The following is a 15068-nucleotide window of genomic DNA, read 5'->3' on the forward strand; positions in this document are numbered from 1 at the left end:
GCTGGAGCTGAACCCACCACACCGAAGGCTCATGGGCGCTGTCCATCTTGTCTTCGATTTCAATCCCTCGACTACAGCAGCGAATGTTGGGAGCTTTACTTTTGTTCTGTCATTGGCGTTACTATGACTGCTCCATCCTCAAATATCCTGTCAGCCTTTCTTTGTTTTATCTCTGCCCGTCTCTTCTCCTCTCTCGGCCGCCGCCGCCGCCGCCCCTCACTGACAGACGACCTCCTGCCTTCAATTACGCCGGCGGACTCTCTGACGAACCACGTGCCGTGACGGTGTCTGTTGTCAAATGCAACAAATCAGACAACTCCGAGGGACCCGAGGTGAACCGGCGCGGTCGCAGCCGCGAAGGCCGTCAGCCGATAAGGCTCTATTGATTCAAACGGATCGCGGCCCATCGGTGGGGGATTTATCAATGTGTCAATTGCTCAGCAGCCAAACACAAATCACCAGCACCGGCCGGGCCCCGGGGATTTACAGGAAATCCAGAGGATTGGAGGGACAGCATGGGGAGGATCCTCAGTAAAGAGCAACAGAGCCAAGGGTTAAGTCCTCGCATGTAGAAATGTCCATACAGGCAGATGACAGAAACACAAAGATATGTTTTACAGTGTATGCAACCACACAACACTAGTCTGCACTGTATGTACACACACATATAATCAATTGCAATGACCCTTTAATCACTGTTTGGAAACAGTTTGCATTCACAGCCACAGAAAAAGAAGAGCTCACATCCCTCTAACACTCCATGAACCACTAATGTCTCGATGTACAACATGAACTATTTTGCCAGCGAGCTTTTTGTTAGTCTGTCTGCTTCCAGCCTCTTGTGGCAGAAAAGCCTCCAAGAGTGTGGGCGTGTCTGGGGCCTGACCTTGGAGAATTACCAGCGTCTGAAACCCCATTCAGCTCCTGAATGGCACGCAGCCCGGCTGACTGGTGGGCCAAGGAACTTCTACTGTTGTCAAAGATTCAAACAGCTCCAGGTTATTGTGGGGAGCAGAGCAACTTATCAGAAGGAGAGACTCTGCGGATGTCTGGAAAGGAGCTTTAGAAAGGTAGCTCTGGCTCGAGTGTGCGGTGAAGGTTATTAGAAGTTTAATAAAGCTACACTTTTTTTCAAAGAAAATCTAATTTCACATTCAAAATCAGGGACATGCAGAGATTGAAGCAGCAGCTTGACGCCAAGAAATTACTTTTATGTGTAAAATGTTTTCACAATTTTAAAGTCAGGCTGAATCTGAAAAGCCTAATAATCCATCATCATAATTGTTGTTATCTTTAATTATTATATTATTCCCGAATTAGCAAAGTGATCCATCGGGAATTTTATCAAAAGCTGATTATATCGGATAACAATATTAATAAAAATTTCAGCTTTTTATGATTGTAAATTGTAAATCTTCAGACGCTTGATTAAGATGATAAATTGGGCTCTAGGAGATTTAAGGGCCCTTTAAAAATGTACTGAAACTTAACATCACTACTGTCACTCACAATCAATAACCAAGTTTGGGGGGGGGGGGGGGGGGGGTGTTGGATGTATCAGTTGCCTTTTTGCAGGATTACCAACCCCAGCTTTAATTAGAACAACTCTAACAGCCCTATACACTTTGCTATAAAAGACCACAATCTCAAACTGGTGTTTTATGTTAAGCATATCCATGCTAAATAAAATCAAACAGAGATAGGGTGGTCCCTCATCTGAACCCCCAGGTACTGTTTCTATTTAAGGCTCCTTAGGATGACAAAGTACAGCAGCTGCTCCTGTAGACTACACAGGTAAAACCTTTTTAATCATGTCAGATTCAGCGCACACTCATGTTTCATATCAGCGCAGGTTTATCCTCCTGGGCCCTGAGTGTTTTTTTGTATAATGCAAACGTAACATGTTCCTGTATTTGGTGACCGCGGAGCCACCAGCCAAGCATTATGCAAATAATGGAAAATTAATGCAGCCGGATAAAAAAAAAAAACACATGCCCATTCACATGAGATGAAGTTTCTCTGTGTAAAGGAAGTCAGGAGAGAAGTTCCCACATTAGATTCCACGTCGGCCAGTTTACTCAGGCAGCGTTCCCACTTTCTCTCCCCTTTGTTTCAGAGTCAGAAGTTGGAAGCAGCGGGCGAGAGAGCAGTGTTTGTGTTCCAGTAAAAGGTCAAAGGTCAAAGTGAACACACAGCGGCTGAGTGAGGAACATGCATGAGGAGCAGTGACTGCAGAGTGGGTGCAACCCTCCGTCTGCTGGCTCTCACCCAGCAGGTTGCAGGACTGATCCCACAACAGCAATTAAATCATTGTTGTGCTGAAGTGCCCTTGATCACGATACACACAGACAAATGAGGCTCTCTGGGTTGCACCACTATATAAGGTAAGTTTTATAATATTTGTAAGGCCTGAAGTGGAAAACGTTCCAATATTTTACAAGAAAACATTAATTTCCTAATAATATTCTCTATTTGATGTGCTTGTTCAATTAATCAGTTTGTGATCTAATCAGATTTATCTGTGATCATGAGAAATTTAGTTATTTTCTTTGTTTTATATATAAATATATAAAATATTGGGGTTCAGGATTGTTAGTCAGTAAAAACTCTGTGAAGGTGTGACCTTGGAATCTGGAAACTTTGAGCTCCGACAATTAATGTTTAAACAAATATCAAATGAAAACATGGCACAACTGCACATTGGTTAAATTGGGTTTCTCATCCTTATTATCAATAAAAAGAAAAGAGATGTGAGATCTGAACGGGTTCAATAAAGTCCACAGCTCCTTAAAAAGTGTCTCCGCTCGATGAACACAAACAGAGAAGAGTCAATATCAGCGTCAGACACACACGAATATGGCAGCGTGTAAAGTGACAACAAATATCAATGAGGAGGAAAATACTAAAACAAAAACAAAATGCATGAATGACAAAGCAGCAAAAACACAATCATTCCCTGCTCCCATGAGAAATTACTATCAAAGGGAAATTGAGGGATTCAGACTCGGACACACTAACTCCGCTCTACCAGCGCGCCCTGTATCCCCATCGCTGAGCTAATTAGACCAATAAACAATCAGCGCATGGCACACTCCCTCCCACAGCTTAACGAGGAGCTCGATCAATACCGGATTTCATCAAATCCACTGGTATAGTTCAGTTGGGCTGAACGTGCTCCACTGGGGGGGGGCAGGCGTCCTCACCTGTGGATCTTCATGCTGATGGATGGGACCGCACTGGTCGGGGAGAGGAGAGTAATTAAGAACACAACCAAGGTTAGTGTTAATCTAATTGCTGCATTAAATATTTATATTTATGCTTCAGAGTATTATCAGAATATCCTCATTTGTTTCTTTGTAAAATGTTTGAGTCAAATGTGGGATTAATTTATGATGAATCGAAGCTAAATTAACAAGCTAAACTTTATTTCATCAACTGATTGGAGGCGGTGAAGAAAGTATTATTCAATTTTAACTTTAAACAACTAAAATTACTTTTTTGACTCATCTTAAGATCTTCTGATTGTTTTTTCACCCATTGTGTTTTTTATTCTAAATAAATATTAGTAGGGTTTAGGAAAATCAGAAAATTGGGAACCAAACTGACAAATAATAAATATGTTTTGTTAATAATTTGTGACTTTAACTGAAGCTATAATATCAAAATTATGATTTATTATAGTGCTGCCTCACTGTATATAACCTTCCTTATTGTTGTATTCACGGACTAAAGAGTAAAATCCATTTATCATCTGGAGCTCAGTTCTTATCTCAAGTGACTGTGATGTTCTCTGATCGCTTTAACACATCTTCTCTTAGTGGAAGAATGATGCAGCCATGAACTCAGAGTCTCCCATGATGCAATGCTCGGACCTGGTATGCATTCAGTGCCTTGCTCAAAGACAAGCCAGTGAGGCGGATTGCCTGAACTCACGCAGGATGTATTTTTTTTTTTGCACAGAGAGCTTGCAACTGACTAAAGCGATGTTACTTCACAGCCGTGCCTGGAGGATACGATGACATATAAGCTGAAGAGGAGCACGACTGCTCAGCAGGAGTCTTCTGACTAAACTTACATTAAAAATAAGTAAGTAAACAAAGGGAGTCTGGCGCCACTGATGTTTTTCCGCTCTTCACTTTCCTACACGGTGAGAATAGTTGCAGTGAAGTTCGTCTCCCAGGAAGCTACATCACAGTGGAAACAGCTGATCAGTGAAAATGATGAAACAGCCAGAAAGCAGCTCAGAGCGGAGGCTCCTGGTGTAACGAATGTGAAGTACAGTGTGCCTCCGCCGGCTCCACTGTATCCACTGCTCCACTTCTCTCTCCTGCACAATGATGAAATATTATTCACTTTTTTCTGCTGCATGTAAGGAGTCACACAACTTTCTACACGCTAAGTGGAACCTGAAAGCCGGACTTCCTCCTCGGTAGAAATGCTCCTTTAACTTCAATGGTTTGTTTTTTTCTCAAAGTTTACCGTCAGTAAAGTATTTTATACAGACGTTTATGACACCATGAGGTTTTGTGCAAAATATTCCCACAACTATAGAATGAAATGTCGTGAAATGTGATAAAAACTGAAGCCAAATCACCTCAATTGCCCCCTAGTGGCTGGCTGTATTACAGGTCATAATCCCCGGTCCCCTTCCGTGATAATAGATGAAACATGCATTCTTCCCAAAGATGGTCTCCGTCATTTTAAGCAGCTCCTTTCACACTGATGTACGATCAAGTGTTCCTGGTGAGTTGGTTTTCAATAAGTGATTTGATGCTTTAAAAACATCGTGATTGACAGATGAGACTGGTTTCATTTTTTATACAGTGGGAGGAAGACTACACGCGTCATGCTTCTTTGTAAACAGTCTCTGTTTATCACCAAGTTCAAGAAAAAAAATGAATGGCATTTATTCAACACTGGTGAACAACTGTTGATGTGAAAACTGGATAAATGAAAATAGCAAACACCATTAGAGATAAACAACAGGGATTCAAAGCAGAGTACAAACCATATCAAATGCTCAACAGAGGCTTAAACCAGATATTCTTCAAAATAAGACTTTTGAAATGGTCTTGGAAGTAGAAAATCCCATTAAAGTCCATTACATTAGTTTTAAAATAGACCAAATGCAAACAATCGTCCAGGGGGGGGTTTCAGCATCTCACTCAAAACCCCCAGTGACAGTTGTTTGGATGCGAATGTCCAGCCCGTGACCTCCCGTCTTCAGGACAGACGGTGTTGGACGGACGGACGGACGGACAACAGGCCCGTCGCTCTTCCCTGTTATCTGAGCCCCAGAGCAGCCTGGAAGGAACCAAGGGAAAGGGCCAGGAAAAAGGTGGGTCTATTGTCCGGGCTTCCTGCTGGAGGCCACTGGCGCTCATTGTCTGACCAGTGGACTCTGCTTTTGCTTTCTTTTTTATTTTATGGAAACATCCTCTCAGGGCATCACATGTACAGTATGACATTCCTGGACCAACAAAGTGACAGGGAGACTATCTTGTGTGAGGTTATTTATACTTCTAGGACAAGATGGATATTATTACGTCTACATTATCACATGCAGCCTATATGTAAATTTGTATCATTATTACGATATATATGAGTTTAAGTTTAAAGGATGGAGCCTCGTGAAATCACAGAATCCAAAGGTACAACAGTTTATACCTGAATTAAAACCCACTCACAGGTCAGGACTGGAGGTGGCCCTTTGGAGGAGGTGGTTACTCAGAGCTTTCAACACAGAGAGAACCAACAAGGTGAGTTCAGATGATTTTGCAGGACCCTTGTTTTGTGTTTACTGGGAGCATCTATGTGACCAGTTAGAGACGCTGACATGCTTCAGCCTTGATTTATGGTCTTTTCGTGCAGACAGCTGTGAAACTGTTGAATGACAGTCTCCTGAGACACAGGTTTTACTTTGTGATACAAGTTTTAAATCTGCTGGATTATTTCTCTAAAAGTTAAAACAACTAATTTTTTGTTTATGCCTTTTATTTCTAAAAAGGATCAATTGAGTCTTTTACTCTTTTTTAGCTTTTCTTTCTTTCTCCACCAACTCCTGAGGAAAACATCTGGAATTTGCTGAATCAAACAAAATCCTCTTTCTTTTGGTGTGGAGCCGGTGATCATTTGAAGTTGTTTCTTGTGACCTGTATGACCTCTGGTATGAGGCTCGATAGTGTTTTCTAAATATCTGTCTCCGTGGTCTGTATAAAACAACGCTACTTACCGTCATTTGAAACTATAGGAATAAAACCATCCAGTGTTTTAACCTGTGAATGTGCAGGTGTCCTGGAATGAATTTACCTCTAAACAAGAAAATCCTGCTTTCTGTTTCTATTTAATTTACTCCCAACAGAAGCTTTTTGAGGAAGTGAAATGATAAACAGGTTATATTATATATTTATATATACAAAGAGATATTCCGCTCTGACCACAGCATTCTGGGGGATACGGTTTCTCTTTTCCTTTTAAAACCATCCGGCCGCCCGCTCACCTTTTAGCTGCATTATTCTTTAATTTAGCGTGGGGGATGTTGGCCGGGAGTTAAAGCAGAAGATAATGTGATTCAGTCCTTTCACTGACTGGCAGCATTATGAAAACACAGAAATATGTATTTGCTTATTCTTGTTTTTAATGTGAGGGCCTTCGAGCACAAGCCACACAGAACCAGATGTCTGTACTTATGCCAGGTCTGTAAATAACGACAGACACAAACAACACAAATAAGGAACGACACTGTTTAGTCAGTGAATCCACGTTAACAACACATTGACTCGCTGAAGAATGAGTGTGTGTTGTTTAACATGTGGGAAAAAGCATATACATGTACATGAAGTCGTTATTCTGAATGAAAATCAACTTAATTTCAAATGTATTCGACATCTTAACGTCCATACCGTCCAATAAGCGGCTGCTTTTTTTATTTATAGAGATGCTGATGCAGCGTCACAGAGGAGGATTTAAACTGCAGATAATGATGCTACCCTTTGACCACACCCACATTCTGCTTAAAACATTTCCAATAATTCATAAAAAAAGTGTAAATTATCAAGAACAGTGAATAAACCTGAGGTGTGACGCACTCCAAGTCCTTTCAGTGACAAACCTCCAGTGGTGTGTTTCCTGATGCTAGATAAATCAGTAATGGTTCAGATAAGGACGGCGTGATGTTCAACACCTGTGTGGTAATTACTCTTTGTGACAGGGTCACACACACGCCCCCCCCCCAGCACTCACACACATGAACTATTACTGAGTCCAGAGGAAGTCATGGTAGAAAGATTTGTTACAAATTTCCTGATTTGACATATTTCTATTATTGTTATCGCTGGTTATGCTTCAACTTTTGTCAAATGTTTTTTTATTGTTATTCTTCTGTGACTGGGTTCTTATTTGCTACGCACTTTGTAACTCTGAGAAGTGCCATAAAATTCTATATTTTAATAATTATTCTTAAATTTAATCATTATTTAAAAAAGGCTGAATCATTGTTGGTTCTTGTTTCTCAACTATAAAGATGTGCTGCTTCTTCTTTATCTCAGTTTGTTGTGCAACACAAATTAACGAATTCCTCCCCGGGCTCTGACTGACTGTGGACATTTATCTCAATCTACCCACAATTAAGGGAGAAATCATATTTAGATCATTTGACGACAAGAACAATAATTATTGTCCCTTTTTCACGCCTGAGAAGTTAAATGCAGATTCCGACTGGAAGAGGAGAAATCTCCCGCTGAGTTCCCGGTGCCTCGGTGGCTCATCTTTAATCCTCCTCGACGAACCTACCGGCTCAGAGCCAACTTGACCTCTACATCATAAGCCTATTCATGTCAATCTGACATGTAGCGCTGGGGGGAACAGATCCACTTTGCCCCTGACAGGAACAAGGGATTGGGCCATAATGAACACTCCAGTTCTGACTCAGGTCTGTGGGCCCATTTGAATAATGAGAATGAGACTAACTATGTGCCGTGGATGCGAGAACACAATGAATGGGCCGCCAATCACCGCGGCTGATTGTGTGTGTGTGTGTGTATCTGCTGAGGAAGCGTGTGACCATTAGACCCACTGTCAGCGGCAGAGGCTCCTGAACACCGCGGCCCTCTGGGTATTATTACGGCGCCTCCATTAAAATGCTTTTGTTTTCCTTCTGTTTCAACCCTGTGTGTTGCAGTGTTACTTACAGTGTTATTCTGTGTCCCCCGCTCTCTGCCGCTGAATTTTAATGTCTTCTATGCTAATGGCCCTTACACCGGCTGAGGTCGCCCAGGCTCCTCCTCTGAATGTTAATCCGCCGTCTCATTTGCATACGCTTAAGTGTCAAATTCCCCCACAAATCATCTCGGCGCCGCACGCCGGCAGCTGAGTACGCCGGGGCCAGTATCCCCCCCCTCCCCTCCCCTTAGCCTTCTCTCCAATTGACAGCACAGAAACAATGTGGTCACAGCGTATGCACGGCATCAAATCCACATCGAAGCCTATTTAGATTGCCGGGTCACAGCAGGTCCACGTGTGTAAAGCGAAGGTAATGGGATAGCAGTCAGCCCGGTGCAGAAATACAGCCGGGCAGGTAATAAGTACGAATGGAGCGAGGTAATAAGGTTGAGATAGAAACAGACCCGGAGTCGTGACGGGGGCACGGCTGTTTAAGCTGCAGCACAGTTATCAGTTCAGAGGTGAGCGCTGATCCCAGACAAGCACACGCAGGTCCCACTGTGTCCTGTTATTCCTTCTTTTCATTTCTGAGAGCAGGTCAGGTGAGAGCGAAAAACAGGTTTCCCTCAGCGAGCTTCAGAGAAAGAGGCCCCTAGAAATAGACTCTATCGTTTGGCTTTTTGGTCTTTAGCAAATAACTGGAGATCATTTCCATCTACAGCGGAATCTGGAGGCAGAACATCATCAGTTTCAATGATTTAAATCACAATCGATTTCTCTCAAATGTAAATATTGGTAGATTCCTTGACTTTCAAAATCAGAAAACAACTCTTGGGTTTTCAGATTTGAGGTTTTCCTGCTTCTCATTTGTTAGAATTTGCTGCTTTTCTTACTTGTGTTCTTCAAATGTTTGTTGCACAAGTTATTTAAAGTCCAAACATCGTTCTTTACAAAACTGTGACTTTTAAGTGCAATTAATATATTATTCGCGAAAAGCTAATCTTCAGATTAATAATGAATTGCACAATTTAAATCAAAATTCCTATGAACGGTTAATTGAGTTATCAATAATGATCAGGTGATTTAATTCAGCTTGTTAATTGTGAGGATTTGTCATTTCTCTTCATCCTGTGTGACAGTAAATTTCATGTCTCTGGGTTATTGTCTGTATTTTTGTAAGAAATTCACCTTGATCTTCAGGAAATTGTGCAGCTTTTGAATATTGTCTGACTTTCGTAAGATAAACGAGTTCATTGATTTGTTAGAGAAATATATCTGAAAGATTAACTGTAAAAAATAATAAATCGCTGCCCTGATCTCAGTGACACTATAGTTCACTGAGGGGATTAGGTGATTAATCCAAGAGTCAATGTTCAGAAAATGTATCAGCAACTATTTAAATAAATTATTTCTTTCTTTCTCAATAAGTGGGAACTGTTTTTGACATCCCAACGTGTCTTTGAGTTTTGACGACAAGTATGAAAGGAAACTTGGACTCTATAAAATTCAGATCAGAAAGAAATTATGCCCTTTGAGTGTTTTTTGACATTTGACTGATTAAATGATTCTTGGAGAGAATAATCTGCAGATTACAAACTCCAACCAGCTTCTCTACACTGCGGATTTAAAGATTTTCTCTGTTTTATATGATTGTAGTTCGAACATGTTTGGCTTCTCCGAGTGCTGCTCAGACAAAACAAGACATTTATAGACGTGACTTCGGTTCAGAAGAAAGTGGGACGGGATATTTATCTGATACGATCAGATTAACCATGAAAACATCATAAACAACCTCTGTATTAAACTGAACTGTATAAAGTACAGTTCAGTAACTGTCTGAAATGGCTCCGGAGCATCTGAGGGAGTTTCAAACTCTTTAAAATGAATCAAGAGATGTCTCTTCTCCATACAAACACCTGTGCACATGAGATTTTAAAATCATAAAGAGTGAAAGCACACTTGATTCCAACACCTTGTTATTTAACTCGCACAGATTATAGCTTCCTCTTGGGGGCAAAGTCAGTCTCCAGCAAGTGTCAAGTCCTTGAGTCCCGCGCCTCAGTGCGAGCGGCACCAGCAGCCAAGCAGATTCAAAAGCACACTCATGAATAAGACAAATGGAAGCGTCTCTAACAGGAGAGTGACTTCAGTCGACTTCTCTAAGACACGGTGTCATATCGAGGCTTAGTCAGCTCCCCTGTTAGAAAAATACCCCGAACGACGAGAGCTTCAGTGAGTCATTTGGCTCGGATGGCCCGCCAGCCGGCTCCGTGTTAAGTACACTGCGAGCTATTCTTATGCTCGACAATAGGCGGCTCTTTCACCACATTAAGCATCTTCACTCGGGTGATAATTCTGACAAGACTTTCTGTTTGCGAGCTTCAAATCATTCTGACTGGATCAACAAAATGTAGCAACAAACCCGGTGGAATAATGGCTTCTTCACATCCCTTCACACTAAACACCCGACAGAAGAAGTCACTGCTGTTGTGATTTCCTTTGGATTTGTCTGAGATACTCTATGTGTTCCTCTGTACAGTTAAATACCAGGAGGACGTGAGGGCAGGTCAAAGGACTTCAAGGTTCAGAACCTCAGCCATCGTTACAACCAGCTAGAACAACTTAAAGGTGCAGTGTGTTGGATACAGGAGGATTTACATCATCAGAAGAAATGGAATAAAATATTCATAATTATGTTTTTATTTGTGACTAATCACCTGAAAGTAAGAATAAATGTATTTTATTAATTTAAATAATTCTTTTTTATTTTAGTGGGTCCTCCTCTATGGAGTCTACTGGCTGCAATTTGCAATGTCACCACTAGATGCTACTAAATCTTATTCAAATGAAACCTTGGTTGAACTTGGAAGTTGTTTTATCAACTTATTACTTTAGTAGGAAGTCGAAACTTGAACTTGTTTAGAAGTCTGATACAGAAAATAACAACTCTGATCGAGATCTAAAAAAAAAAAACGGACCTGAGTCGTTAACTGCGTCTGGTGCTGACAGAAATATTAAGGCGGCAACAGCCTCAAGAATCCTAAAAAGTGCATAATTAGCTAATAACTGGTTAGATAGATAGTTCAAGATCAAACTGACCCAAACATAAATTACATTACTATATGTAAGAAAAAATACTGTCGATTTTTCAATTTGTGTATTTTTTGGTCTCTTGCTTATCGACAAACAAATAATCATGTTTTTTTCATGCAGTTAACATATTAATCGATTTGCTTAGTTGGTGCAAGAATAAAACTTGATGATAACGTCTGTTCTTTTGTTTTTAACCACATTAGATCATCTTTCCATATGAGTTTTTAAAGGGGTAAGAAAAAAGTATAAAATTGAAAACATTGAGTTATTGTTGGAATAACTTTCATCATACTGTCTATTACATTATTGTAATATATTGTCACACGTGTCTTTGTTGAACTGATACTTCCTTGTAGCATCAGCTCACTGCCAAGCTAGCAAATACGAAACGTGGATATGGATCTGCAACCACTGCTCGCAGCAAAAACCTTGATGAAATATTAAAGAACCATCCAGCAGGAGGGTTCAGCTATCTATACTGTGTGTGTGTGTGTTCGTCGGTCAAACTTCCTGTTTTTATAACATCACAACCCTGACCCGTGCGCTGATGCCAACACAGTCTTGTTTCTAAGTGCGAGCTGACTTTTAAAGTCGGCAGCGGCTCGGTGATAGCAGCAGCAGCAGAATGACCCCTCAGGCTCACATCATCATTAAGGGACCAAGACCTAACCTCAATTTACAGGAAGGAAACAGCTTCAATACGTCTGTTTCACAGGGGAACGCACAATCAAGCTCTGCAACGGGCAGATTTCTGCTACAATACTCTCCCTTTGCCTCACAATCCTTGTTTCTATACACACAGTGCTTTTTGTGTGTAAATTGACGGCTGCAGCTTTGCATTCACGAGGATAATCACTATATAATTTCATCGAAAGGCTGGACTCGGTTGCACGGTGCATCTGGATGCAAACAATTTGCAAAAAAACTCCAGCCATTTATTTCCCCCTTCTTCTTCCTCATTATATTCGCCACCTGCATTTTAATCAAACAATAAGCACATCGCTGAGGACTGGGCTGCTGCCGAGGACAGAAAGGAAAAGACGAGGGAGACGGGGATATGAACACCAAGGGGAACAAAAAACTAATTATATTATCATGCAATTATATCATTTAGTCTGAGGAGATGAAGATAATAGTTTAAACTGTATCTTATCCATGTGGTGTGTTTGTTTCTTTGCTGTTAAGTTAAACACAAGCACATACGTCTTATAACGTCTATGTGTGTGTGTGCATGTGCGTGTGCATGTGTGTGTGTGTGTGAGCGTGCGTGGTGATTGCACTCGGTGTCGGAGCATGTGTGGTACGGGAGTTGAGGTCCGCCGGGGCCTGGACCGCTGTGTATGAATAATGCATCAGACCGGGGCCGTTGCATCTCAGCAACATCGCCTTGGTTTGCTTCAAGTTGCAAGTTTCTCCTCGGGAAAGTCAGCATCGCCCGGCAAGCTGCCGCAGTAACTCAGCTGGAGTCTGGTTCCAGGATAAGATTTACCAAGAAATGTCTCATTAAATCATTTAATGGACATATTCCTCCAAAACTCCTCCATTTTTAATGTCTCGCCGGGGACACAATTCCTGAAAGAGTCCAACAGCAACCAATTATTTAGAATATTAGAGATGAAATGATGGGTTCGATTGATTCAAAATTTAGATGCAACTGTTTTTTATAGCTAATGAAAGCACATTTTAAAGGTTCCATCTTTTCAAAGGGGAATAATCTGCTGTATCATTCAAGACATGTCAAGAGTTGATTGGTTAATTGCTGGGACACTAAAGATCAAAAGATCAATCAATTGATTGAGAATAAAATTGGCAGATTAATTAGTCTTAATCCTTGTAGTTGCAGCTATAAAAAGCTCCAAACAGGAAATCTGTTGAAAGATGCTTATTTCCTGGATTCCGATGACGCTCCTCTGAAGAGACGTCTCGCAGCTCGACTCGTTGAATGAACTTTTTAATCTGCAAGTTTACACATTGGTGAACAGCTGCCGGAGACAGATGCTCGCTGTACGATGATTCCCAGTGGGATCAGCAGAAGGGTTCAGGCTGAGAGACACGTTCACGCCACTCAGTGAAGCATCAGGGGAAACTGTCATGAAGTGAGTTCACAGTCCCGTTCTGATCATCACCACCATCATGACTCTCGTTGGGGAAAGTTCACTCAGACACAGAGGGATGAATGATGCAGATGATGGGGACTGTTTCAACCTGGAGCTCTACAACACAGTGTCTGGGACAAACTGTGTGTATTCCTGTTGGGCTTGTTCTACGTGGACTGTTGCATTTTCTAATCAACAACGCACGTTATGCAAATGTTTATGCAAAACATCACACAAAAACAGAGGTGATCTGCAAATGTGTGCAAATGCATTGAAAGCACAGAGAGAGGTCAGTTTGCCTCAGTCTCTGGTCAGACTGGGACCAGCTTCTCCCATTTAACTCAGCATGTGGATTCATCTCACTGTAAATGAATCTCAATCTTAATTTCATATCAAGGTGAATGTCAGATTAAGACCTTTAAAACGGATTAGAATCAGTCGCTTTGGGACTTTTGGGACAAGAGGGTCCACTTCAGGTGGATCTCCCAGCTCCTGTCAGAGGAGGGGACTCGAGTCCTGAAGTCAAAACAACTTAATTGGCCACGTGCAAATCCTCTCTTCCCCAAATGAGAGACTTGAAGACTCATCCCGACACATCTGGACCAGAGGTGGAGATTCAGAGTCCGTTTACTTTCACCTCTGGAATGTTTGGCACTTTCACATCACAGCTCCGGACCGACGGACCCTCACACCGACCCGAGCCCCGTCCCCCAGCCCCACATCCCATCCCGCCTCCCGGAACCGGACCTTCACATCCCCCCCACATCCCCGGCTCCGCTCCCCCCCCTTTGCCCGGCACCGCGACTTCTCCGCGGGACCGTGTCTCCTCACCTCTGTGCGCGCCTGCAGCCGCTTGTTCATCTCGTAGATCCGATACTCGGGCTGGACCATGTAGGGCGAGTGTCTCCGGTAGAAGGGTCCGAACGGAGACGAGTAGAACGGGTCCTGGGGCGGGTTGGACATGGTGGCTCCTGGCGAGGCGCACGGCGCGATCTCAACATCCAGCGGGCACGGCAGCGCACATGGGAGTGCGATGCTCTCCGAAAGACCCCCAGTGGGAAGCAGCCGCTGCCGAGGCTGAGCTGCACTCTGCAAGTTGGCCTGCCTGGTTCTCTGCTAGAGCAAAGAGGAGGAGGAGGAGGAGGAGGAGGAGGAAGCGAGGGGAGGATGGGAGGAAGGGTGGTGGTGGTGGTGGAGCAGGATTGAAGGGGGGAGGAGGGAAGTCGTTTCCTGTTCCCTTAAGACCCACACTCAGTTGTGCATTCTTGCAAAGTTCAAGTCAGATCTCGTGTGTGCATGTGCATGTGTTGCAGTGTGTGTGTGTGTGTGTGTCTGCCCCTGAAGTTGATGCATTGTTTTGATGTCTGTGTGTTTTAATTCACAGTTGCTGCTGATCCATGAGGAGAGTCTATTGTTGTCCTATCCAGTGTCCACGTGATGGGTTGTAAATGTGGGAGGAAGAATGATGTGAATGAAGACAAATGTAGACATGTGTTTATTTAATTTCAGAGGATTTTAATCATATGAAACACAAATGTCCCAAATCATGACGGAACCCTCACGTCCATCGTTCACATGCACAGAAGAACTCACGCAGATCAGATAAAACTCCAACGCTGCATTTCATACAAAGAGGTGATTTCACTCAGACTGACCTTGGCTTAAACAATTAAATGTATTTGTGTTCTTTACTGAGCGTTGCTATCTCTCTACTTCCTT

At 42.4% G+C, this 15068-nt stretch overlaps 1 protein-coding gene across 4 annotated transcripts in view; it reads right to left on the reverse strand.

The window, feature by feature from the left end:
• Positions 1 to 14449, reverse strand: part of ldb2a (LIM domain binding 2a) — an 80351-nt gene extending 65902 nt beyond the window's left edge. For all 4 annotated transcript variants that reach the window (XM_062394004.1, XM_062394003.1, XM_062394002.1 and 1 more), the window contains exon 1: positions 14181 to 14449. In XM_062394004.1, the coding sequence (XP_062249988.1) occupies positions 14181 to 14312 (132 nt within the window). In that variant the 5' untranslated portion in view covers positions 14313 to 14449. The remainder of the gene's footprint in view (positions 1 to 14180) is intronic.
• Positions 14450 to 15068: the final 619 nt, after the last annotated feature.

This window comes from Platichthys flesus, chromosome 8 (assembly GCF_949316205.1).
Source record: "Platichthys flesus chromosome 8, fPlaFle2.1, whole genome shotgun sequence".
In the NCBI taxonomy this organism is placed as follows: domain Eukaryota; kingdom Metazoa; phylum Chordata; class Actinopteri; order Pleuronectiformes; family Pleuronectidae; genus Platichthys; species Platichthys flesus.